Source organism: Furipterus horrens, unplaced genomic scaffold (assembly GCF_987537825.1).
Source record: "Furipterus horrens unplaced genomic scaffold, mFurHor1.1.pri manual_scaffold_11, whole genome shotgun sequence".
NCBI classification, from domain to species: Eukaryota; Metazoa; Chordata; class Mammalia; order Chiroptera; family Furipteridae; genus Furipterus; species Furipterus horrens.
In genome coordinates, this window is record NW_028327181.1 from 78,753,831 (window position 1) to 78,777,146 (window position 23,316).

The 23,316-nt window shown below is 51.4% G+C and overlaps 1 protein-coding gene across 1 annotated transcript; it reads left to right on the forward strand.

The window, feature by feature from the left end:
- Positions 1-11,070: 11,070 nt before the first annotated feature.
- Positions 11,071-22,590, forward strand: IGFBP4 (insulin like growth factor binding protein 4). The gene is made up of 4 exons (XM_090290517.1): positions 11,071-11,664; positions 18,273-18,430; positions 19,231-19,365; positions 21,324-22,590. The coding sequence occupies exons 1-4, from the start codon at positions 11,316-11,318 to the stop codon at positions 21,456-21,458; spliced, it is 777 nt and encodes a 258-aa protein (XP_090146643.1). The 5' UTR covers positions 11,071-11,315; the 3' UTR covers positions 21,459-22,590.
- The last annotated feature ends 726 nt before the right edge of the window (positions 22,591-23,316 follow it).

Consider the following 23,316-nt stretch of genomic DNA (forward strand, 5'->3'; position numbering starts at 1 on the left):
AGGGATTTTCTGAGGTGTAGACTAGGGTAAAAAAAGGCGGGGGGTGGAGTATTCACTCCCTGGAAGCGGTTCACTTATTTCAGATCCTTGAATCTAAAAACTGCCCTTCGTCCCGAGGTTTTTTAGCGAGAGGAAGAGAACCCGAGCTCCATTTTCCTGAGGAAATTTTCCTCATTTTCCCGAGGAGTCTGGAGTGCCGGCTTGCTGGAGAGGCAGCCCGGCGATTTGATGAAGCAACACAGGTTCTGGCGTCTGCCTGAACTTCCCCTACAAGAATTTATTTTCAAAGAAGCAAAAGTGCCACAGTTGCGGTTTTTGTTTTTTATATAATAGAAGGGTGTAGCGAGGCCACGCGCGAAATAGCAGCACTGGGCTGCAACTGGTCAGTGAAAAGGAGTAATTTATAGTTACCCCCTCAGGAGGTGGCGATGGTTTAGGGGCCATTCTAGAGTTGATTTATTTTTCCCTCAGTGTGCCAATGGGATGCCCTACTGCTTGCGACTTGTGCTCTCTTAAGTTTCTGCAGGCCAGAACAGCTATTCAAATTTGACAAGGAAATGTCAAAGACCAACGTTTTTTATTACTCTCATGTAAAAATTTTTGAGTGGATTTCTTCTTTCCTTATCAAACCACAAAGTTGAAATGACAAAAATAATAATAATAATAATAATTGTTGCCCTTAGAAGATGCTAGAAAAGAAAACCACACAATTTGTGTGACTACTAATTCCATCTTAGCCACCTCCTTTCAATCAGCATTCTTTGAGTTTCAGTCCTTGCTAGACAGTTTGCCAGTGGTGACCTTGATGGAGGCAGTTTCTTGAAGCTTTTGTTTCCTCTGCTAAAAAAAAAAAAAAAAGAAGAAGAAAGAAAAAGGAAAAAAGGAATAAAAATAATAGTATTACCTCAAAGTTGTGTGAGGATTACACGAGATAAATGTAAAGCATTTAGAATAGTAAGCTAACGGAATCAGAAAGCAGGAATTTTCCTTAGGCTGGCATGACAACTGGATTTAATGCTTCTTTTTCCTTCAAAAAGAACTAAAGGTTCTTTCAAATTAAAATAAAATTTTAAAGAGTTCCCGAAGTAATTGTATTAATGACTTTTTGCCAACATGTGACTTTCTAAAGTTTGTGTGAGAATGTAAGTTTTGTAGATAGAACTAGATTCTCAATATACTGGGAAAACTGCAGTTTAAGTGAACCCAGTGGTGAGAACTCTGTAGAAAAGCTCAATCTTTTGACGAAATTGAGGGACAGTGTTATTGTGACGGGAAGTTGACTTCCAGTCCTGCTGTCACAAGTTGCATGATCTTGGGCATAAATCCCCTCCTGGCTCTAGGTCTCAGTTTCCCCACCTGTACACTGAAGTCTAGGTAGCCCACCAGAGGAGAAGGTTGCAAAATGCCTTCCACAGAGTCTTAGAGAGGGGGTGAAGAGGGCAGTCTGAAGAGGTGAGGCCAGGGTTCTCCAACCCAGGGCAGCTCTACTTTCATCTGTTTTGGTCCTATGTAAAAGTTCTGTCCTGTATAAGATTTCATTTGAAAACCGCAAGAAATGAAGGGACAGAGAAACAGCGATCAGTTGCCTCCTGTACATGCCCCTACTGGGAATCGAACCTGCAACCTAGGTATGTGTCCTGACTGGGAATTGAACCTGCAACCCTTTGGTGTACAGGACAACACTCCAACCAACTAAGCCACTCAGCCAGGGCCTACATATATATTTTTAAAAACCCTTGTATATTGAGTAGGTTTAAATCGGGGTATGCTCAAATCTTTGTTTTCCCCTCCCCCGTAAGTGCTCCACCCAGAGCTGCATAGGAGCAAGCTCAAGCCCACTGGGAATGGGCCATGGTGTCTGGGAAGGCAGAGCATGGTCTCTGATTCTTTCCACTCCTTATGTGACACCCCTCTTCCTTGTCTCCTGGCATGCATTGTGGGTTGGCTGATGTGACCTTAAATCTCTGCCAGGGCCCCAAGACTCCCTGGCTGCCTATCTCTAGCATCAGTGGCTGCTGGAACTGGCGCTTGGGTTTGGCATCTGTGCTTACTGGAGGCTTGGTCAGCAAACTCGGGAAAACATAGCCATGAACCCCTTCCTGCTGCCTCACCCCCACACTCTCCAGCTTCCCACATCCTTCCTCTATACCCCACAGAGTGGAAGTGGTAAAGGGAGTAGGACAGGGAGGCCTTCCTATCTGACAACAGAAACCAGGGCTGGGCCTCTCCGCTCTTCAGCTTCTCACATTAAGGGGACTGAATATCTTGATGGCCAAGCTACCTGAATGCTTACCTCCGGTACATTTTACCTGGTCACTCCTGACCATGGAAGGTCATCACTGAAGTTCTGTCAGAACGACAGAGAAATTAGAGAAAAAAAAATCTCTAAGTCCTGGCCATGTAACTCAGTTGGTTAGTACATTGTCCCAATATGCTAAGGTTGTAGGTTTGATCCCCAGTCAGGGCACATAGATGAATCAACCAATGAATGCATAAATAAGAGGATACAAGTGGGGACTTTCTGTCTCACTCCATCTTCTCAGTCTTTCTCCTGTTCCCCCCACCCCACTCCCTCTGCCACCCCAGAGGGTCCCAAATCCCCTGTAATTTCTCACCCATAATGGTATTTACATGACATTCAGGGGGCCCAGCAGGGCAGGCAGAACCAGAAGGTGGGTCAAGAGCAGGGTTAGATCGCAGTGAAAGAGAGATTAGAACTAGGCTGGCTCTTAGATCACTAGGTCCAACCTCCTCATTGTATACATGGGAAAACTGAGGCCCAAGAGGGAAATCTGCAGGTGGTTGCAATGGGGCATGAAGCTGGCCTGGGAGATGGAGAAAGCCAGTTATGTCTCCTAGTGTGGTGTGAGGAATGGGGTCATCTGGACCTGTCACTTTCTCCCCAGCTCTGAAATTGGTTGAAATCCCAGATAAGGTCCTCAAGAGGTGTGATATTGTAATTATAATAAGAAGCACATTTGGTATTCTTCAGCGCTCCTAAAATGCTTGGAATTTCCGAAGTGTTGAAAGCAATCAAGGTGTCTTTTGTTATGTTAATGAGGCGAGTTTTAGAAAGCCCCTAGGCAATTAAGAATGGGGACTGGTTGCTAGGGGAACCAATTAAAGGATTAGGGGGTTGGAACTTTGGCTTTACCCACCGACCTCCCGGCACGGGAGAGGGGCTGGAGATTGCATTCAATCACCAATGGCCAATGATTTAATCAACCATGCCTATGTACTGAAGCCCCATAAAACCGAAAAAGGGCAGGTTCAGAGAGCTTCTGGGTTGGTGAATGCCTGGAGGTGCAGGGGGAGTGGCTCATAGGGAGAGGGCAGGGAAGCTCTGTGCCCTTTCTGCATGCCTTGCTCTATGCCAATGCTTCCATCTGTCTGTTTCTGAGTTGTATCTTTTTAATAATAAACCAGTAATCTAATAAGTGAAATGTTTCTGAGTTCTGTTACTCTGGCATCTGAAGGAGGGGGCAGTCTTGTTGGACTGAGCTCTTATCCTGTGAGATCTGTAGGACACTCAGCTGGTGTTGGAGAATTGCTTGATGCTGTTGGAAAACTCACACATCAGAATTGGTGTCAGAATCGAAGGAAGCATTAGGTGGGTCCTAGAAAGAAAGAAATAGGATGGAGTGGGATGCTGTGTGCCTCTACCTGCATCCATCTGTTTCCCTGGTGGTCTCATCTCTTTGGGCTCGATCTAGTCCCTTCCCTTCCTCACTCCACATTTGCTGGTGGAGAGCCTGAGTAGAGGCTGCATATCTGTGTGATCTGACAGAGCCTGGGGGAGAACTCCCATTTCTTATTGAGAGCCCCAGGGGGAGCATGGGGGGGGACTGGCATTCCTGGTAGCTAGCTGCTTCCCCAACTCTGACTTGGGCCTGTGAACCCAGAGGTTTGATATGAGGAGGAGGTTACCTAGAGCTGCAAAGACCCATCCTCCAGTCCATTGCCTTCAGAGGGCCCCTAGGATGCTGCTGGGAGCAGGCCTGGTGGGTAGATGCAGGCTCTGAGAACTAGATCCAGCATGGCAGTTACTGCCTCATTTCTTCTTCTAAAAAATGCATGTGTGAATGAATGAATGAATGGGTAGGGGGAGTCTGGACTGGGATCTCTCCCATCTTTCCAAGTTCTTCATTTCATCGTATCTATCCATCTTCTCTTTCTTTTCATCTCTCTGTCCTATTCCTTGTATCAGTATCTCCCTCTCTTGGTGTTCCCCTTGCTAGCACTCTCTCTCCTTCTCTCTATCCTCCCACTTCAAAGCATCATCATAGAATTTTAGTCAAAAAAGGTCATAATAATGATGCCACTAACTAGTAACCTGCTTTCTGGGATATATGTTCTTTCACTTATATGGCCTCATTTGATCCTCCTTAAGGGCCCTACAGAGTGAAGTAGGGACTGGCATCCCCATTTTACAGATGAGGAAACTGAGGTCCATCATGGTGAAGACACAAGCCCAAGTGCACAATTAATCAGTGCAGAGCTGGGATTTTAACCCCTGGCTCTGACCGCAAGAGCACTCTGCCCTACAGCCTGTGTACCCCAACCTGAAGGCAAAGCTCTTCCCCTGGCTTGGGGGCCCAGCTTCTGCTGCTGTTTAGATCATTATGACTGGGTGGGGATGAGGAATGGACTGCACACAGATCTGAGGATTACTGCCTCCAAGCATCAAGCCTTTGGAAACCACAAAGACTGAAGGGGTGAGGATGGGGGGAATCCAGGCGTCCAGAGAGAAGAGAATGGGGGCTCTGTGGATTAGGGGCTCCAGGTAATATGGGCCTTGTTTCTGGGACCACTCCACCCTGTTCCTTTGCTCTCAAATTCTCCCCCAGCCCTCACCAGCTGTCTTTAGGTCTGCCCCTACTTCTTAGGACAATGACAGCAGCACAAGAGGTCACTGGTATGGAAAGCCTGGTGGGCACTGTGGTGGGCGCTGTGGGCACACCAGCCTCTTGGTACACAGAACTCTGACAAGGGCAGCCTGGCAGGAGGAAGAGGTGCTGTCTGCATTTGGGCAAAACTCTCCGAGGCTCTGTTGCTTCTGGGTGCAGCAAGGGTGCCAGTTGGGCCACGGGCACAAGCTCTGTGTCATCCCACAAATGCGTTTAAATCACAGTTGCTTGTGACCTGAAGCCAGTCTTTTTACTACCTGGAGCACCATCTAAAAAGGGATCTAGAGAGTTACCATGGTGATCAGTAATCATAATGGTCAACACGTATGGAGTCTTGCTCTGTGCCAGGCACTGTGCTGAGGGCTTTACACACATTGTTTCTGTAGTTTGTCACAGAGCCCTATCAGGCTCAGCTGGCACTATCCCTGTTTTACAACTGAGGGCGTTTAAGGCTAAGAGGGAGGATGTCGTTTGGCTAAAGTCACAGAGCTAGTAAATGGCAAATCCAGAATTCAGTGCAGGCAGGCATTTTGGCTCCAGGCTCTTAATCTCACTTGGCTGCTCATGGCTAATAACTAACACTCATTGGGCACTTAATATGTAGCAGACATCATTATAAGTGTTTTACACAGATTCATTCACTTAATCATTATAGACGTCCTATATAATAGTCACTTAAATGAAAGATGAGGACACTCAGGCACAGACAGTGTGCGGAATTGTCCTAAAACTACTGCCAGGAATCCAGTCCAGGCAGGCTGACCTGAGAGCCAGCACTCTTTAAAAAAAATAAACAAACAAAAAATATTTTTTTCTTAAAAAAAATTAAAGTATAACATACATACAGAAAAGCACAGAAATAAGAAATATTTAGCTCAGTGAAGGTTCACATAGTGAATACACTCTGTAAATACTAAACATTACCTATACCCTAAAAGACCCTTTTCAGTAATGACGTCCAAACTTTCCCCCAAAATTAACCTCTATCCTGGCTTCTAAAACCATAGATTAGTTTTGCCTGTTTTTGAATTTTATATTAATAGAATCATACAGTGGTAACCTTCTGTTCCATATGTGATTCATCTATGTTGCTAGAAATAGCAATAGTTTATTCAACTGTAGATTTATCTACTCTGACATTGATCCCAATGTCTGGCTGAATAATGCTGCTATAAACGGTCTTTTACATGTGCTTGGGAATACTCACACACACACACACACACACACACACACACACATTTCTATTGGGTGTATATCTGGGGGTGGAATTGCTTGTTGCTTCCAAGTGGTTGTACATATTTGTTTTCTATATGAGAGTCCCCTTACTTCACATCTTGATATTGTCAGTATTTAAAATTTTTACCAATCTGGTGGATACGTAGTGGTATCCCATTATGTTTTTCCATGTGTCTTTATTAAGTGAGGTATAACCAGAAGCAAGCACTCTTAACACTCACTCTGTATAGCTTTTCAAAACAATCCTATGTGGAACGTGTGGTTATTGTCCCCATTTTGCAGATGAGGACATGGAGGCCATATTCCCTTTGGCAATCCACTCATCTTTCCTGGGGACCCCTCCCCACTTTTACACAGTGGAGCTGGGATGTCTGGTTACCACTGAGCTTGGGAGGCCCCTTGGCCCAGGATGTTCCCCTAGGTAGGGAGAAGAGGAAGGCTGGGGTGAAGTGGGTGGGGGTGGGGAGGAGAGAATGGATAAAGCATAGAGGCCGGTGTGTGGGACCAGACATCCTGGCCCAGAGAGAGGTCTTGGACTAAAGAGAAAGCATGACTAGAGCTATTTGTGAACTCCTAGTACTGATGGGAAAAAGGGAGGCATGTAGCCAGGGAATAAGGACCCCTGTTTCTGGGGGTGGGGGATCTTTCTGGATCCAAGGCCCTCTCTCTGGGGTTTTCCTGAGTCTGAAGTGTCTGTAGGATCTCTAACCCTACAGCCTTGTTGGGGGGGTTCCCTCTGGGTTCAGCCATACCGTGGTAGAGTCTCTTTGAGGTTTACTAAGGCGTAGGTAGCACTCCATTCTCTAGGGCCAGGGGCAGTAGGAGGCAGGGCCTGGAAACACTCTAGGGAGTGTGGGGGAAGGACATGGGGTATGCTCTGATTCAGGGCTTCTGATATGTTAGGCCAAGAGGCACCTGGCAAGGAGGCACCTTGTTCTTTGACTTAACAGGTGTCAGGAGAGGCAGGGCACGTGATTTTCCCACTGTAACATCTGTCTCTACCTGCCCAGAGCACTGCTTGTGCCTCTGTGTTTGCAAGTAGTAGCCTCTGCATAGATTCTCCCCTGCCTCCACCTTCCTTGAGCCCTGGTGATAGATATTCTGGCGTCAGAGGCAGCATGGCACAGGGGGCCAAGTCCAGAGCAGGCAACAAATACATTTGGCTTAAGTTATCTTGAGCGAGCCTGTCACCTCTGGGTGGTGACAGAGCTATATCACAGGGTCCGACATCATTCCCTTGGCTCATCTCCTGCACAGGACTTGGGCAGTGAGAAAGAGATGCCATTGGTGTCAATTGGCCGGGAAGCAGCACCAACTCTGGAGGGTTGGGAGCCATGCCAGCACTGGCCCTAGGACCATGCAAAAGGACTCCAGAAGATCTAGATTCCTAAACTGCCCAAGCTAGAAGGGACTTCACCATTCAATGAGTTCCCCTCCTCCATTTTACAGATGGTAAAACTGAAGCTAAGGAAGGGGAAGGGGAAGTGGCCACAAAGCCGGCGAGGAGCAGAGCTGGCTGGACTGGAGATATGAAACTGGACCCTGGCCAGCCCAGCTGCAGACCGACTCTCCTCTCCCCACCCCTCCCCCTGCCTGGGATGTTCACTTCTGGGGCCGAATGTCCTAAGGGAAGGATTCTGGACCAGACATCTTCTATGGGTCTCTATAGACATCCTCACTCTTCTGATCTGGTCTTTCCAAGAGTGGGGCCCCGCTGGGCAAGGAGGCAGCCATACACATGTGCCATTGCTCAGCCCACACACCTGGGGTGACTGTGGAGGATGCCGTACCTGGGGCCTGGACGTCAGCTGACATGGAGAGAAGCTGAGCTCCTACTCAGTGTGGGCACAGTAGGCAGTTCAGGGAAGCCAGGGAGAATCTGGGAAGCTGAAGTTATGGGGAGGCCTGGGCTCCAGTCCCACATCAATGCTATCTCTGCTCTGATCCCCTACAGCCAGCTTGTGCTTTGTACCATAGTCTTTCGTCCCTGACATTTGTTTGGAATGCTTATGACAGCTGTTTTGGCAGGCGGTAAAACATGGAGGTTAATTATGCAGACTCTGCTTGGGTTCACATCTCTGCTCTTCCACTTAACTTGCTGTGGGACCTTGAGCAACTTACACACCTCTCTGTGTCTCAGTTTCCCTATCTTAAAAAGAGAGTAATGATAGCACTTACTTCATGAGGTTGTTGTGAAGTGCATATGAGTGAAGCACATAGACCCATGTCCTGCATATGCAACTTGAACCCAGGTCCTGTGACTCTAAGTCACATGCCCTCTGTATACAGCCTCTTCCAGACACCAGCAGGCCCCGGGGGGAAACTAAACCAGTCCTCCAGGAGCTTCCAGTCCTGCAAGAGCTTCCAGTCCAGTGGGGGAGACACAAGTCCTGCCACCAGGGGATCTGCAACTGTGTGGAGAAGTTAGAGTTTGCAGGAGGGGGCAAACACTTGGTGCCTACTGTGTGCTGGGCACTTTGCACAGGCCGCCGTTTCTCTCCCCTCCCCACCCTTCCTTCTTTCTTACCACAGTCCCATTTTCCAGGTAAGGACAGTGATGCTCAGAGAGTGTAAGTAACTTGTTTCAGGTTCCCCAGTGAGTCCAGTGGCAAAGCTGGGATTAGGATCCAGGTCTGCCTGATGCTAACATGGAAGACCATGTAACACTGGCTCTGGCTTCACCTCCTTCATGAAGTCTTTCCATGTCCTGGATGTAGAACTGACCACTTGTGCCTCTGGGTCCCCGTCATGTCCCATATAAATACCTCCAGGGCACCTGCACACTTCTTAGACTTATTTATAAGTCTCCCCTGGCTAGGCAGTGAGCTTCTTGAGGCAGAGAGTGATCTCTCTATTCCCTGTACGTAGCACAAAGCCTGTGCACAATAGGTGTTTCATAAGTGTGTGATGCATGAAAAGTGGGAGGTGACTGGAAGGCCTCCTCACGTCCATTTTCCTGCTTCCTAGGAAAGTGATGGGTGGGGTGGGGGTGGGAGCAGGGCACCAGAGGATGGATTGAGGGGTGGTGCTGGGGTAGAGGTGTGAGCACCTGTCTCCCTGTCTCACCTGGAAACCTTGCCAGTTTTCCCACACTCACCTACACTCAGGCTTCATCCCCAGGCATTTCTCTGGGCCTTCCCCCACCTCCTCTGCACTCCTTCCTCCCAGCACCTTTGCTGTCTAGGAGACTAGTCTGGCATTGGGATCAGAACCATCCTTTCTGGTCCCATTTTATTCTCACAAGAATTTAAGAGGTAGGATAAATGGAGATGGCCTACCTTTATTTTACCGTTAGGGACATTCAAGCTCCAAAGGGTGATGTCCAAGTTCACAGAATAAGTTGATGGCAGAACTGAGTCTGGTATGATGAAGGAGGACAATTTACTGCACCAGGGACAGGCTAGGCTTCCCCACGGGACTTGAGGAACCCGACTCTGGGACAGAAGAAACCCCATTTGGTCTGTGAGATGGCATGGAGAGAACACTAGAATCTTTAATTTTTCATTTCCTAATTTTATTTTTCAATTACAATTGAGAATCCTAGAACCTTGTCCCTGGCCGGAACTCTCCAGCCCTTCTGCAGTCTTGATGGTTGCCAGTAGGTGCCGTCAGTTTGCCACTTTTCTTTCCGTCCCTTGGGTCCAGCTTCCAGCCCCTCTCTTCCGCCTATCACCTGGACGGTCTGCACTGGCAGAAAGTAGGAGAGGGCCCAGTCCCTGTGAGACAAAAGACGGCTGCCTTGGGAGAGGAAGCAGGAAGAGGGTCTCTGATCTGCATTCCAGCTTGGCTGTCCTGCAGCTTTCTAGGCAAAGCCAAAAAAATCCACAGTGGGTCACCAATTATGCCTGGACAGGCGCCCTTACCCTGAAACCAGATCTAGGAGAGCAGAAGCATTTGTGGGGGAGGATGGGTGAGTACTAGGGGGACCTGAGAGAGAACCTAGGAGAAGAGTCCCTGCTCCAAATGTTACCCCGGGGGTCCTCCCAATCAGCCGCACCAACAGAATCTTACAAAGGGCCTCTCCAGCCCCAAATAGCAGCATTGGCTGAATTAGAAAAAGGCACCCCTTCCTCAAAACCTTTGACTGCCATCTGCTGGAAAACTGTCACAACACCTATACAAGTCTACAACGACCATAAGAGAAATGGTGCCCCCTTGGAGTTGTGCAATGCACAATTTGCAGATTGAGAGTGGCAATCTCCCCCCACCCTCCGCCCCATCTGGGCAGTAAAAGCAAATATCCAGGAAGGAGTTAGAGGCTGGGCACCTCCCTCACCAGGAGTTCAGGAGGACCCACGTGAACCCTGGGGAGACCGGGGGCGGAAAGAAGTAGGAAGGGGCAAGTGTGAAGAGAGCCTACTAACGTCTTAGGGCCTTGAGGACCTTCTAGGCCCCTTGTTGGGTGCCTGTACCCCTTCCCCCATCTCACCTGACTTGTTGAGACTGGAAGCACTGGGATAGGGTGGGAAGGTCTGGCCAGGAAGACCGAATCCGCGGACCAGGAGTCCGGGCTCAGGGGTCGCACTCTCAGTGGGGGTGCTAGGGGCCGCCTTTGTGGGTCAGGGATGAATCCTCCAAGGTTTGGGGAGGGGGCCAAAGGGTAGCTTCTTTGCTTCCCCATTCCTTCTCTCCCCTCCCGGGCTCCGGTTCAGAAGCGCTCTCGGTGCCTATAGGGCTTCCAAACTGTGCCGCTTCCTTCTTGGGCAGAAATGGACTTTCAGTTGTAGCCACCGTAGCGGCGGCGGCTTCGACTCAGGACAGAGCCCCCTACCCCTAACGGCCGCGTCTCCCTCCCCCCCTAGCCTTCCTCCACCCTACCCGGTTCCCCCACCTCTAGGAAGGCGCTGGGGGTGTGGCCAGGGGCCGGTATAAAGACGGCGGGAGCCGGCCCGGGGCAGCCACTCAGCCCCCTTACCCCTTACTGCCTGCCTTCTGGGCCGGGCCGAGGATGCGGCGCAGCGCCTCGGTGGCCACGCTCACTTCCCTTCAGCGCGCTTGCTAACTTCCCTGGCTCAGTCTCTGTCCGCCAGCGGGGCCGCCCCGTCTCCCCGCGCTCTCCCGGTCGGGTCCTTCAGGCGCGCCGGGCGCAGCATCCGTGTGCCCCCTGCCGCCAGTCCGCGCGCCCGCGCTCCCCGCCCGCCCCCTGCGCCAGCGCCCGGTCCGCGCCCGATCATGCTGCCCCTCTGCCTTGTGGCCGCCCTGCTGCTGGCCGCCGGGCCCGGGCCGAGCCTGGGAGACGAAGCCATCCACTGCCCGCCCTGCTCCGAGGAAAAGCTGGCGCGCTGCCTCCCCCCCGTGGGCTGCGAGGAGCTGGTGCGCGAGCCCGGCTGCGGCTGTTGCGCCACTTGCGCCCTGGGCAAGGGGATGCCTTGCGGGGTGTACACCCCCCGCTGCGGTTCGGGCCTGCGCTGCTACCCGCCCCGAGGGGTGGAGAAGCCCCTGCACACGCTGATGCACGGGCAAGGCGTGTGCATGGACCTAGCGGAGATCGAGGCCATCCAGGAAAGCCTGCAGCCCTCTGGTAAGGTGCCTCTGCCCTTGCACGCCCTCCTGGTGTGCTCCTCTCCCGGAAACCCGTTCCCCAATCGGGCTGGCCTGGGAGGCCCTTGAAGATCCCCTGTGAGTGTAGGAGAAGGCGGGGACGTGGTAGGGCTGTACTGGGACAGGCTTAGCCAAGGAAACTGCTATGGAGTCCTAACAGCCTGTTGCCACCGTCAAGGAAAGGAGGACTTTTTTGCCCTCTCTCCATCTCAAACCTCCCAAGGATGCCTACTGGGGAGGAGCAGTCTTGGGTGCTGGTGCAAGAATGGAAAGTTAAGTGATCTGGAACAGCCCACAGCCTGCAAGTGAGCCAGAAAACTGCAGGATGGGGATTAGGATGGGGGTGGGGATGGCGGTGGTGGTGGTGGTGGTGGGGCTTTCTGTTGCTGATCCAGGGACCAATCCTCACCCTGGCCACAGGTGAAATGCCAGAGGTCAGAAGCCAGAGCTTGAACTTTTGACAGTGAGGTGGGTGGAGTGGGACATGCAGACTTGAGGGGCTTTGGTGGTGAGGGGCATCAGAGTTGCCCTCCCCCAAAGCCCCAGGCCAGCTCACCTAGCTGTTTGAGAGGTACTGGGAAGACGGGGGTCTCTCTCTGCCAGGTCTGGGCACATCCTCCTGACCTGGTGACAGGCATCCTGCTTTGTTCTCTTGGCAGGGGCCATTTGAGGTGGCAGAAAGAAGTAAGTCTGGGCTCCCAGCCCAGAGTGGCAGAAACCTAACGGATGTAGGATAAGGAGTAGAGGAGAGAGAGACAGAGACAGAAAGCCCTTTGCCCTACACGTTCTCTTTTTCCAGGTCTCACTGAGCCTTTCAATTGCTCCCTCTATAATCTTTCTCAGTCTCTTTCCCTCTCTTAGTCTTTGTTCTTTCCTGCCATGTCTTTCAACCTCTGGTTTCACTAGCAGCATTCTTGAACTCTCCTTTCTTCAGTGTCTTCTGCCCATTATCAATGTCTTTCCCTTCCTCTAGCCGACTCCCTTTTTCTGGTTCAGTTGCCCCGCTTCTTCTCTCACTTCACCTCAGTCTCTTTCTGTTGCTCCCTTTCTCTCCGTGTCCCCGTTTTTCTTTCTGTCTTTGTTCCTGCCTTCCTGTTACTTTTGGAATCTCTTTGCCCGCCTTTCTGTATGTCTGCCGCTGTTTCTGGTTGCCTCTCTGTCTGTCTCTTTTCCTGGTGCTTGAAGCTTCCATTGTTGCAGTCCGGATGCTGGGACTCTGGCCCCAAGCTTCCTGCCCTGGGTCCCAGACCGCTCCACTTCCTCAATCCTCTGCAGCTTGTTAGCTGGAGGAGAGCAGGATGCAGGGAAAACAGGAAGGAGGTGGACCCCAGGGGTCTGGGCTTCAGGCCTCTCTGCCCTTCCTGCCCCTGGGCAATGAGAGATGGGTCAGCAGAAAGCATTCTAGGAGAAATGCCAGCCTGGCACCCAGCACATCTGGGAAGGGGGGCAGTCAGGTTGCTGATCCTGGGGGCAGAGATGCCAGTGCCAGTGGGAGAGGAGGGGTTCTGGTACTAGACCAGACTGGGAGAGGGCTGAGCCCGTGGGCTCCCTGGGTATAACAGGACCACGTCCTCTTTGTATCTCCCTCCTCCACTGGCCAGTGGGTATCTGGCACCAGACTAGTATGGCTGGTAGCCTCTTTCTCACCAACTTGAACATGGGCAGAAGAGCCCTCAGAGGGTCTTGGACACCCATTTTTCCTTGACTGGGTAGGAACATCCCATCCTGTAATGGAGAAAAATCTGTTTCCCTAGGAGCATTGAGGGGAGCAGGCATGAAAAGTTTGTAATTATCCTGTGTATACCATGCAAACCAGCCCCCAAAGGTGGCTTTAGGTCCCCTTTGGATTACAGGGCCCTGGTCTCTAATGCCCCTCACTCTTTTTTTCCTTGCCTGTTCCCCACCTACACAGTACATGCACTGTTTGGAGAAGGAAAGGCTAAGTCTGGAGGACCCTGGTAAAACTAGGTGCCTTCTTGGCGAGTTGTGTCCCTGCCTTCTTACCTCCCAGTTATCATAGAAGTACCCCCTGCCACAGCACGGGCAACAGTGCACCACGTGAAAGGCGCCCCCTATAGTTGTGCAGGAGCCCTGCAAGGTTTCTGGTGAGACAAGGTGTCCAGGGCTTGGCCCCGATCCCCACTATTCTCTTTAGTTTCTCATGGTCAATAGGCAACTGTCCCTCCTAGGCCCCAAGGCTTAGGGACCTAAACCTCTTCTTTCTGCCTTTTCCTCTTATAGCTGAGCTTCAGCAGGTGATGGGGGAAGGACAGCCGCTTGGCATACGCTCTCCCCTGAACTGCTGTGGTCCAGCTGCCTACTATTTGCCCCAGGGGCAGGTCTCCCCTTTCCATCTCCAGGCTCCCCCACCTTCCTGTCCCAGACTTCTGAGCCAGAATAAGTTGTGGACTATTGCCGCTCAGACCACCAAAGTGGGGATGGGGTGGAACATGTACCTCAGACGTCCACAATGCAATTCTGCATTGACTCTTGATTCATGGAACCTGGGGGAGTGGACAGTGGCATCTGTATTTGGACTGGGGAGTTCCTAAACTGTGCTCTGGGCCCCTCTGGGACAGGGTTAGGGAATGTGCATGCCAGGTTAATTTTTAGTTAACACAGCAAATACTGTCCCCCCCTACTTCAGTACTGGGAATCCAGTCATGTCCTGGGAACAGGGCCTTCCCAGAAATTCTGTGCCTTGGGGGGAGGTGAGGGAGGAGCATAGCTGCTTAACATTTTTTCTTTAGTATTGGCAAAGCCAGAATTATTGGTGCCTCTGGTATCAGGAATCTTTCCATTTAAAGACATAAGAGCTGCAGAGATAAGTCTCTCCTTCTTCCCCTCCACCCAGTCTACAACAGGACCTGCCTCACAGAGTTGGGGTGTAAGAGCTCAGTAAATTGAAGTGATGATGAGGATGGTGATGAAGAGGAAGCTGCATGGTTTTAACTGGAAGCTTAAATCCTCCTCTGACGTTGGGACTTTGGGGGACAGTAGGGCAAGTGAACAAAGCTGGGGGACATTCATAAGAGTTGAGAGGGAGAGGGCAGACTTTGGTGCCTTTTCCTGCTATAAACATGGGAAGAACAGGCCAGCTGTCTTTCTCTCTGACTTGAGGCCAGCAGTATATCACAATAGTGAGGGGGACGTCCCTTGAACCAGAACTCAAAGAAAGGGCCCAGTACTCGACATGGTGGTCTTGACTTCATTAGCCAGGGTACAGGTGAAGAAGGAAAAGGCCTTTTTTTCAGGGCAGATGGGTGACCCTCCAGGTCATGCCTGAACCCCACCCACCTCACAGCCTCACCCTGGGTGCCTTGAGTAGGGCAGGGGCTGAAGTTGAGGAGAAATCATGGGGATGAAATAAGGCAGCAAGACAGGGGAAGTCCTCTAGCTTTGACCATGAACTTTGCAGCCAGTAGTGCTAAAGCTGTGAAGCCTCTTCTTTTTCTGGGTGCCTTCCCTTCCCTGGCTGCTGGGACAAAGACCAAGGTTTCCCCTGTGGCTGCCCTTCATTGGCTTGGGTGCTGGAGGAGATGACCTAGCCTACTTTGGAAGCCCCACTGCCCAAACAAGCCAATTGGAATTCAGACCTTTCAGGGGGCCCCTGCTCAGAGAGGAACCCACCAGGATTGGGGTTTCCCAGAGGGTGCCACCTGGATGAGCAGCACCAGGTGGCTGGAGTTCCTCTGTGAGCAGGGAAGTAGCAAGTATTTAGCCAGTTTTTTAGACACTTAAGGCTATGACCCTCACCCTTCCAAACCCAGTGCCTAGGGGTTGGTCTGGGGTATGCCGGTAAGCAAGGCTGGGCAAGGAAAAGTTACAGATTAAATAGAAAGTCAACAAGCTAGGATATGGTCCGTGTGCCTTGCCCCAGGGCTGGGTCAGAGTGCCTGAGTGCACATGGGTGTGCACGTGTGGACGAGTGTGGTCTGGACACGTGATTGTTTATATATGTTTGTTTATATATGTTTGTGATTCTTGGGTCCCAGCCTCTGCGTCTGAGTGGGCAGATATGGATATTATTCTGTGTACCTATGTCCCCATGAGAGTTAGTAAGGAGCTACTCTCCCTCTTGTGTATTCTTCTCTAAGCTTACACACAAGCTAGGCATAAGTGTGCTGGGCAGGGGGGAAATCAGGAAGGGGGCGACCAGGCATGTTGCCTGCTCATCTTCCCCAGAGAACCTCCTCTGTGTGACGTGGGGCCCTACCAACACAAGAACATAAGCTATGTTTCCAGGCTCCATACAGCCTTGTCCTCCTTAACGGTACCTCCTAAATTAAAGGATAAACATTCAAACATTCATTAATATTCCATTGAGCATTAGCCATTTGTGGACTTCTACTCAGAAATTCAACATCGGAAAGCCTGGTTGCAATTGAACTTCTACCACAGATCTCGCTAGTTCTTGAGGCCTCCACCACCCGGACATGCCACACCTCCAGGCTGTGAGGCTCTCTACCTCCTGAAGCAGCCCATTCACTAGAGAATTCTTCCTTACTCCTTGAACCGAAGAACATTCTGTCCACGTCCCAAGAGGAGGACATGTTATTGCAGAGTGGCACTTTCCTTTATGGTCATCAAAAGAAAACACACTCAAAGGAAAGACAACAAAACCTTTCCAGGTTTGAAGGGCACTCCTTGAGTTGGTGTAACACCGTGAGTCCCTGGGGTCCCTTTCAGCCTTCCCCAGGTAAAGAGGCAGTGCCTTTGTCAACATTTCAGGTCAGCCTCTTTTGTCCCAAGGTTTGGCTCCAGTTCTTTTTGGTCTTTCATGTCCTCTTTCTCTTCATTCCCCAGCTCCAGCCCACACCCCTGAACACAAGTCATGACTTTGGGCAAGATTGGATGTGCAAGGGTGGTCACTGGCCAGTCTGGGCCTTTTTGGCTTGAAGGGCTCCCTAGGAGAGCCTCAGGGAAGAGCCTGGATCTGAGACCTTTTCTCTGGTTCCTGACTGAGGGCTCAGGGTTTGTTTTCCTACGGCCCCCACGGCACAATTCTGCTCTTCTGAAAAATATCCTCCCCTTCTTTTGCCGCCCCAATTAGCTGGGAGGTCTTGCTATAATGTATTCTCCTTGGTTGACCTTCATGAACTTGATGTCATCCCTAAGTCAGGGGTCCCCTCTGGACTGTTGTTCTTGGAATGTTAAATATGCCAAAGGATGGAATATATCTCTCTGCTCCATTTATTCCTTCCCTTTGATTCCTCTTTCTAAGCCAGCCTTTCACTGATGACAAAGCCTTCCCATCCTTGGTGACTCAATTTTATAAATAACCTTTGGTGTGGAATCTAGACAAAGACTTTCTGAGGGTCTTGATTCTTCCTTGTCTGGTTTTCCTTTATCCACATGCTTCCCCCCACACCCCCAGGACTAGGAGAATAAAAAGAGAACTAACTCCCCGCTCCCCCCCCCCCCCCAACTCACTTTGGCTAGGCAGAAAAATACCATTTGACCCAGAGGCAGCTCTGGGACTGCTGCCATGCTTGGAGGAACCTGCTAACTTCTCAGGAAAAAAATCCTGACGCAAACCAGATGTGACCTTCTGACTGGCTGCCAACATCTGGGATGCTGGCAGGGGCTTTGCATTCAGGCCCACAGTGAGCTGCCAAACCCGAGCATTTTGGAGGTGGTGCTGATCTGCAGAGAGGTCTTGCAACCTCTTTTTTCCAGTTCAGCCCTGTATTCCGGTTTTGGCTGCCTGGAGGGAGAAACAGCAGTTAGAATTGTTTTTTTCTTGAGTTTAGATAGAGTCTTCAGGAGATCCCAGGGAGGGGGTGCAGGTCCAGCCTTACCACCCCCACGTCCAGATAGATCCCCAGTGCCCTGGGCAACAGACATGGACTTTGGAGGAGTCTGAAGTCTAAGGGTAGGGGACTGAAGGGATGTGGAAGGTATTCCCTTGGCCCAGACTACACAGGGCATTACACAAGTGTACACGCACACACACACACCCCACTTTGACATGCAGGCATACACACCCACTCCCACTTTTCTCCTGTGCAGCCAATGGGGAGAGCCTTTTGGGTCAGATTTCTCATCACTCACGGAAACTTTGATCCTGGCCATTTGGAAGAGGGTCAGCAGAGCTGACAGCCCTGAGGATCCCCTGGCTGGCTCAGCCAGATGCTGAAAAGAGCAGGAAAGGAGACAGGAAGAGAGAGCAGACGGAGAGGGGGATGGTAGGAGGAGCTAAATGGAGGGTGACAAGATCTGGTAGGGGGCCCCCCTGCCTGCCTCAGACCTCCCTGTGGGGACCAAGGGACTGGCCTGCTGTCTGGGCAGCTGTAACTGGTGACTCATCTGAGGGCTGACCTGGGTGGGGTGAGGGACATGTCAAGGACTTCAAGATGAATATTCTCCTGAGGAGATTCTGGGGAGTGGGAAGGAGACAGGACTGCTTTGACTTTTGAGACAGGACTGCTTTGACTTTTTTCTATCCCTGGACCTCCCGCCCCCGCCCCTGCTCTTGCTCAGTGCAGGCTAGAGAATCCCCAAGTAGAAAGCAGGTGGGAGGCTGGGGTGGTGTGCTACCCTGTCCTTTCTCAGTGCTGACCTCTCCTCGTTTCGTCTTGACTGCAGACAAGGATGAGGATGACCACCCCAACAACAGCTTCAGCCCCTGTGGTGCCCATGACCGCAGGTGCCTGCAGAAGCACTTTGCCAAAATTCGAGACCGGAGCAACAGTGGGGGCAAGATGAAGGTCATGGGGGTGCCCCGGGAGGAAGCTCGGCCTATGGTGAGGACCTCTGACGTCAAACGCACACATTCACAGGCACACACAACCAGCACCACCGTCACTACCACTACCACTACCACCACCACCACCACCACCACCATCTCGACTATGTTTACTCAGCAAACGTTCTTTGGATGCCTATGGTATAAAAATGCACCGGGTATACGTCATCTGGACCAGAGTCCTCATATCTTTCCTTGAAATTCCATTCCTGCTCAGTAGTTCTCTGTATTGGTACAGCTGAAGTGATTGTTAAATACTGAAATACCTTTGTACTGGTTGGTAAATCATGGCTGCCCTAAGCCTCCTGATATTTCTTGGTCCTTCTCTTAGATTCCCCACCCCAGTCCTCAGTCTCTAAAGGGTTAATGCTGGCCATTGCATGGGGCCTTGGAACCCCCTGCTCCAGGGTCTGGCAAATGTCCTTTCTGATGGGTGGTTCTGATGGCTCCGTGCCTGGATCTTACAGGTTGTGGATTGTATGATTTTATTCATCCCTCCTGCTTAGGAATCACCCCCTTCCAGTCCTTCTCCATAGGTTTCCACGGCTCCTTCCTCTTCACTTCTCACCTCTCCTTTTTAGAAGTTTTTTTGGCGCAAGACCCCCTCCTTCAATGTCCTTCTGCTCTTCCAACCAGTGTCCCTGGAACCCAAGCCATGCAACTGACCTCACTGGGCCGTGCCCAACCTCTGGGCCTTGACCCTCCTTTCAAGGCCTTCAGTCCCGAGATGTCCCCCAGCCCTGGTCCTCCTGCCCCTCTTCCCTTCTGCTGAGCAGTTGCCTCCTCCCTCTTCTTCAGCCCCAGGGCTCCTGCCAGAGTGAGCTGCACCGGGCTCTGGAGCGGCTGGCCGCCTCACAGGGCCGCACCCACGAGGACCTCTACATCATCCCCATCCCCAACTGCGACCGCAACGGCAACTTCCACCCCAAGCAGGTGGGTCTCCGTCTCCATCTCCCTCCTGCCGGGCCCTGGCCTCGGCTCCAGGGGCATTCGACAGGTTCATCCAGGGCAGAGGTCTCGGGAAAGGGGAGGCCCCCCAACCACGCCCAACCCCTACGACCCTCCCCAAACTGTACACCCAGCCTTAGCACCTGAGCTCATTTTTCCCACATCATTCGTTTTGGAAATGAGGAGATCGATGCTCAAAGTCACAGAGCGAGGTAATGGCGGACCAACTATCCTGCCTCCCCCTCCCGGATTATGTTCATCACCTCTTGTTTCACCGTCCGTGATGTTTATCTAATACTCCTGCCAACCTCTGCTTCCCAACCCTTTCTCACTCATCCTATTTCCTTCCTATGAGGAGTTCTGTCAGTCTGTGGAATGTCTGTCTCACCTGGAAATGCATGGACTAAGTCATGAGGGGTAAAGGGGGAAACAGCTTGCCCCTTACCCAAGGTGAGCAGCCAGACCACCAGGGGTACATCCAGGAGGGAGGTGATGTCAGATCTGACAGCTGGAGTAGGGGTTTTGGCTGGGAGCCGAGGAAGGACGTGGGTCGGAGAGGAGACGTGAATGCAGAAGCCTCTGTGCACCCCCACACCCTTGGAACACGGGCTCTTCTGACAGGCCCCTGGGAAGCTGGGATTTCAGGAAGGCGAGCCTGCTCCAGCCTCGTCTCTGGCCTGTCAGACGTGGGCCCACGTGGAAGGATGGCACATCTAGGCAGGGCACTGGGGTGCCTTGTATTGAGTGTTCCCTGGGGAGCCCTGACCTGAATCTCCTTCTCCAGCTCCTTGGGGGCATAGGCACACATTCTTACACATCACCCTCCATAGACAAATCCACAAAGGGGGTTAGCAGCAGAGGCCTAGTGGCAGGAGAAAGGCTGCCCCTGAGCCAGCACATCCCAGGGTGGCATGAGGACATCATGTGCGGTGTGTAATGGGTTAGGGCTCAGCGAGGGCCCCCCTAAACCAGTGCCAAACCCTTCTCCAACCTTTATCCCAATACCAATTTTATTTTTGTCCCAATTTTTAAAACCTTTTTTCTCTCTTAAGAAAGAAAATTCTAACCCTTTAGGAAGTTTTAGGTTTATAGAAAATTGAGCAGAAAGTACAGAGTTCTCATCTACTCTCCCACCCCCCAGTTTTCCCTAGTAACACCTTGCATTAGTATGGTATACTTGTTACAACTGAGGAACTTATATTGAAATACACTATTATTAACTAACGTCCATAGTTTACATTAGGGTTCACTCTTTGTGTTGAACAGTTCTGTGGGCTTTCTTCCCCCCATTCTTTTTTCCTGCTGAAAGTTCTGACACTTGACCCTTGATCCCCAGACCAGTTCAGACCCTTGAGACAACCTTTACTCCAGCTCCAATCCTAGCTCTGAAATACTCCTTTACCCACTGCCCTCCCTTCTCCCCTTGCCTACTCCTGACCCAAACTTGAGCTCAGATGCTTTAGTTGCTCTGACTTTGTCCTCTGTCTTTATCCCAGTTCTGTTCCTGACCTGGGTAAGTCTCACCTGACTCAAGTTTTAGTCTTAGTTCCCAATCCAACTACACCTCTTACCTTAACTTCAACCTGGATCCTGCTATTAACCATAATTTCATTCTTCAAGTCCCAACCCACTGAGAACACACTCAAAGCATCAGCAACCTGAACCTTAGCCTTTCACGTCCAGCTTCATGTCTAAATGCTACGGATCTAGCCTCCCTTCCACGTAGGCTATAGAGCTTTCTTAGGGCCCTGCCTATTAAAACTCTCTGGGCCTTTCCTTCTTGGCCAAGTTTTCTCTCTGCTCCAGTGAACTCAGAAGATTTGTGCTCACGAAAGAGCCTCTGCCCTCAGAGACCATTTTGGAGCAATTGTCTGACTCGGGGGTTGGGCTGGGGTTCGGTCCGGCTGCCTGGTAACTGACCTCTCATGCCCTTGTCTTGACAGTGCCACCCCGCCCTGGATGGGCAGCGCGGCAAGTGCTGGTGTGTGGACCGCAAGACAGGAGTGAGGCTTTCAGGGGACCTGGAGCCAAAGGGGGAGCTGGACTGCCACCAGTTGGCTGACAGCTTCCATGAATGAGCCCTACCAGTAGGCAGGGGGCTCTGTGTCCCCCTGCCCCCCCTTCCCCTGGAGGCTGCAGAGCTGACCTGGAGCCTAGGTCTGAGTCCTGGCTCTGCCTCTGGCCCAGAAGTTTCCATCAGGGTGTGTTTTGTGTGTGTGTGTGTGTGTGTGTGTGTGTGTGTATGAGCATGAGTGTGCCTTTGGGGTGAGCCAGAGCCTAGGGGTGTCCTCTTTGGGCTTAGACAGCCTGAGAGGTCTGAGAGCAGCAATGGGGAGCGCTTGTATATTTCCAGATGAATCCTGGATTCATTAATTCATTCATTCATTCAGCCATCTAAAAACATATGTTGACTACGTATTAATTACATGCCAGCTCTGGTTTTCAGCCCTGGGGGCTCTTATTCTGACTTTCTCTGACTTGGACATGAGAGGCCACCTCCTATATGACGAGCACAAGTCTGGGGGAGAAGTCCCATTCCTGTCATCAGAGGAAGAAAGTAGACATGTACCTTGACCATCATCCCTCCCCTTAATCTAGTCATAGAGTGGAGGCCATAGGGAAGGTGTGGGTAGCAGATGGCTCAATGGTCAGGAAACCAGACCCACTCCCAAAGCTAAGGGCTGCCAGGCTCCTCTTCTCTTCCTGCAGAGACCAGCCAACTCTTGGGCTGCACATAGTGCCGCCTGCTTAATTACCTAGCAACCGAGTCCCTGCTATGAAGCAAGGCAGAGGGTCAGAGGAAGGCCTGCAAAACAGAGGGCTGGGCAGTGGGGCCCATGTCTGAGCAGTCGGGGTGAGAGGAAAGAATGTGTGATCGGACTGCATGTGCCTGATGGAGAAAAGGACCAGCATACTGGGGTCGGGGGGTGGGGGTGGGGCTTGCCTGGGGTTCTGCTTCATCCATTTGTGGTCAGAGCCATGAAATCACCAGGATGACTCCATCCTTCAGTGGCTCCCAGCCTGTGGCTCCCTCCTGCTCCACACCTGCTTCCCCTGCACCTCCCTCCCCTGCACCCTGCCTCCTGGGCATTTTCTGGCTTGACTGGTGGAAGGAGACTTAGAGACCTACCAGTTGGCCATAATGTCTTGTCTTTTTTTCTTTTTTTTAACAAAAGAGAACAAAACAAAATAAAAAATGCTAGAAGATTGTGTTTAGTTTGTTTATTTACAATTAGAGACAGATGTACTAGGGATGGGAAGGCCTATCCTACATCGTAAGAGGACTCCTAAGGGTCAGTTAATTCACCCTGCTCTCCCTGCAGCCCCTTCCTAACGGGCCTCCCTGTCCCCAAAGTCTGTGCCGTCTGTGTTTAGACTCCGGGTGGGGAAATGATGACTTCCGAAGGGAGGGGGCCAGGACAGCCCTGCTGGGCCACAGCTATTTCTGGGAGCAGCTGATGTGTGAAGCTGGGGCATTTCCTGGGCATCAGGCAGATTGGGTTTGCATCTGGGTTTCATTTGTTAATTTAGTGGAGGGGGCGGAGGCACTGCTCTGAAGCTTGGGAAAGGGGGTAAACTTGCCACCACATTCCCCAGCTCTGCCTTCCTGGATTCCTGATTGGGGGTTGTGCTGAGATTTGATTCTGAGGGGTTGAGTGGAGGAGTCTTTGATCTGGCTGCCATGGGCACACCAGGCTGTGGGCTTTTGGTGGCAGCCCCAAAATTTGCGCCCATGTGGTATGATTGGATTCCTGGTCATTTCCCAATGTCCCTCCCCCTTCCCTACCTCTGCCAGGCACTGATTTCTCGGGTGGGGTTCCTTTTCTGGGAGATCAAGGGAAGCCTGGAGACCCTGTGCTTTGAGCTGCTGCACTCTGGGGGAGCACCCTCCTGTCTGGCAGGCTGCTGGATTCCTAGCCGCTCCCCAGCTCCGGA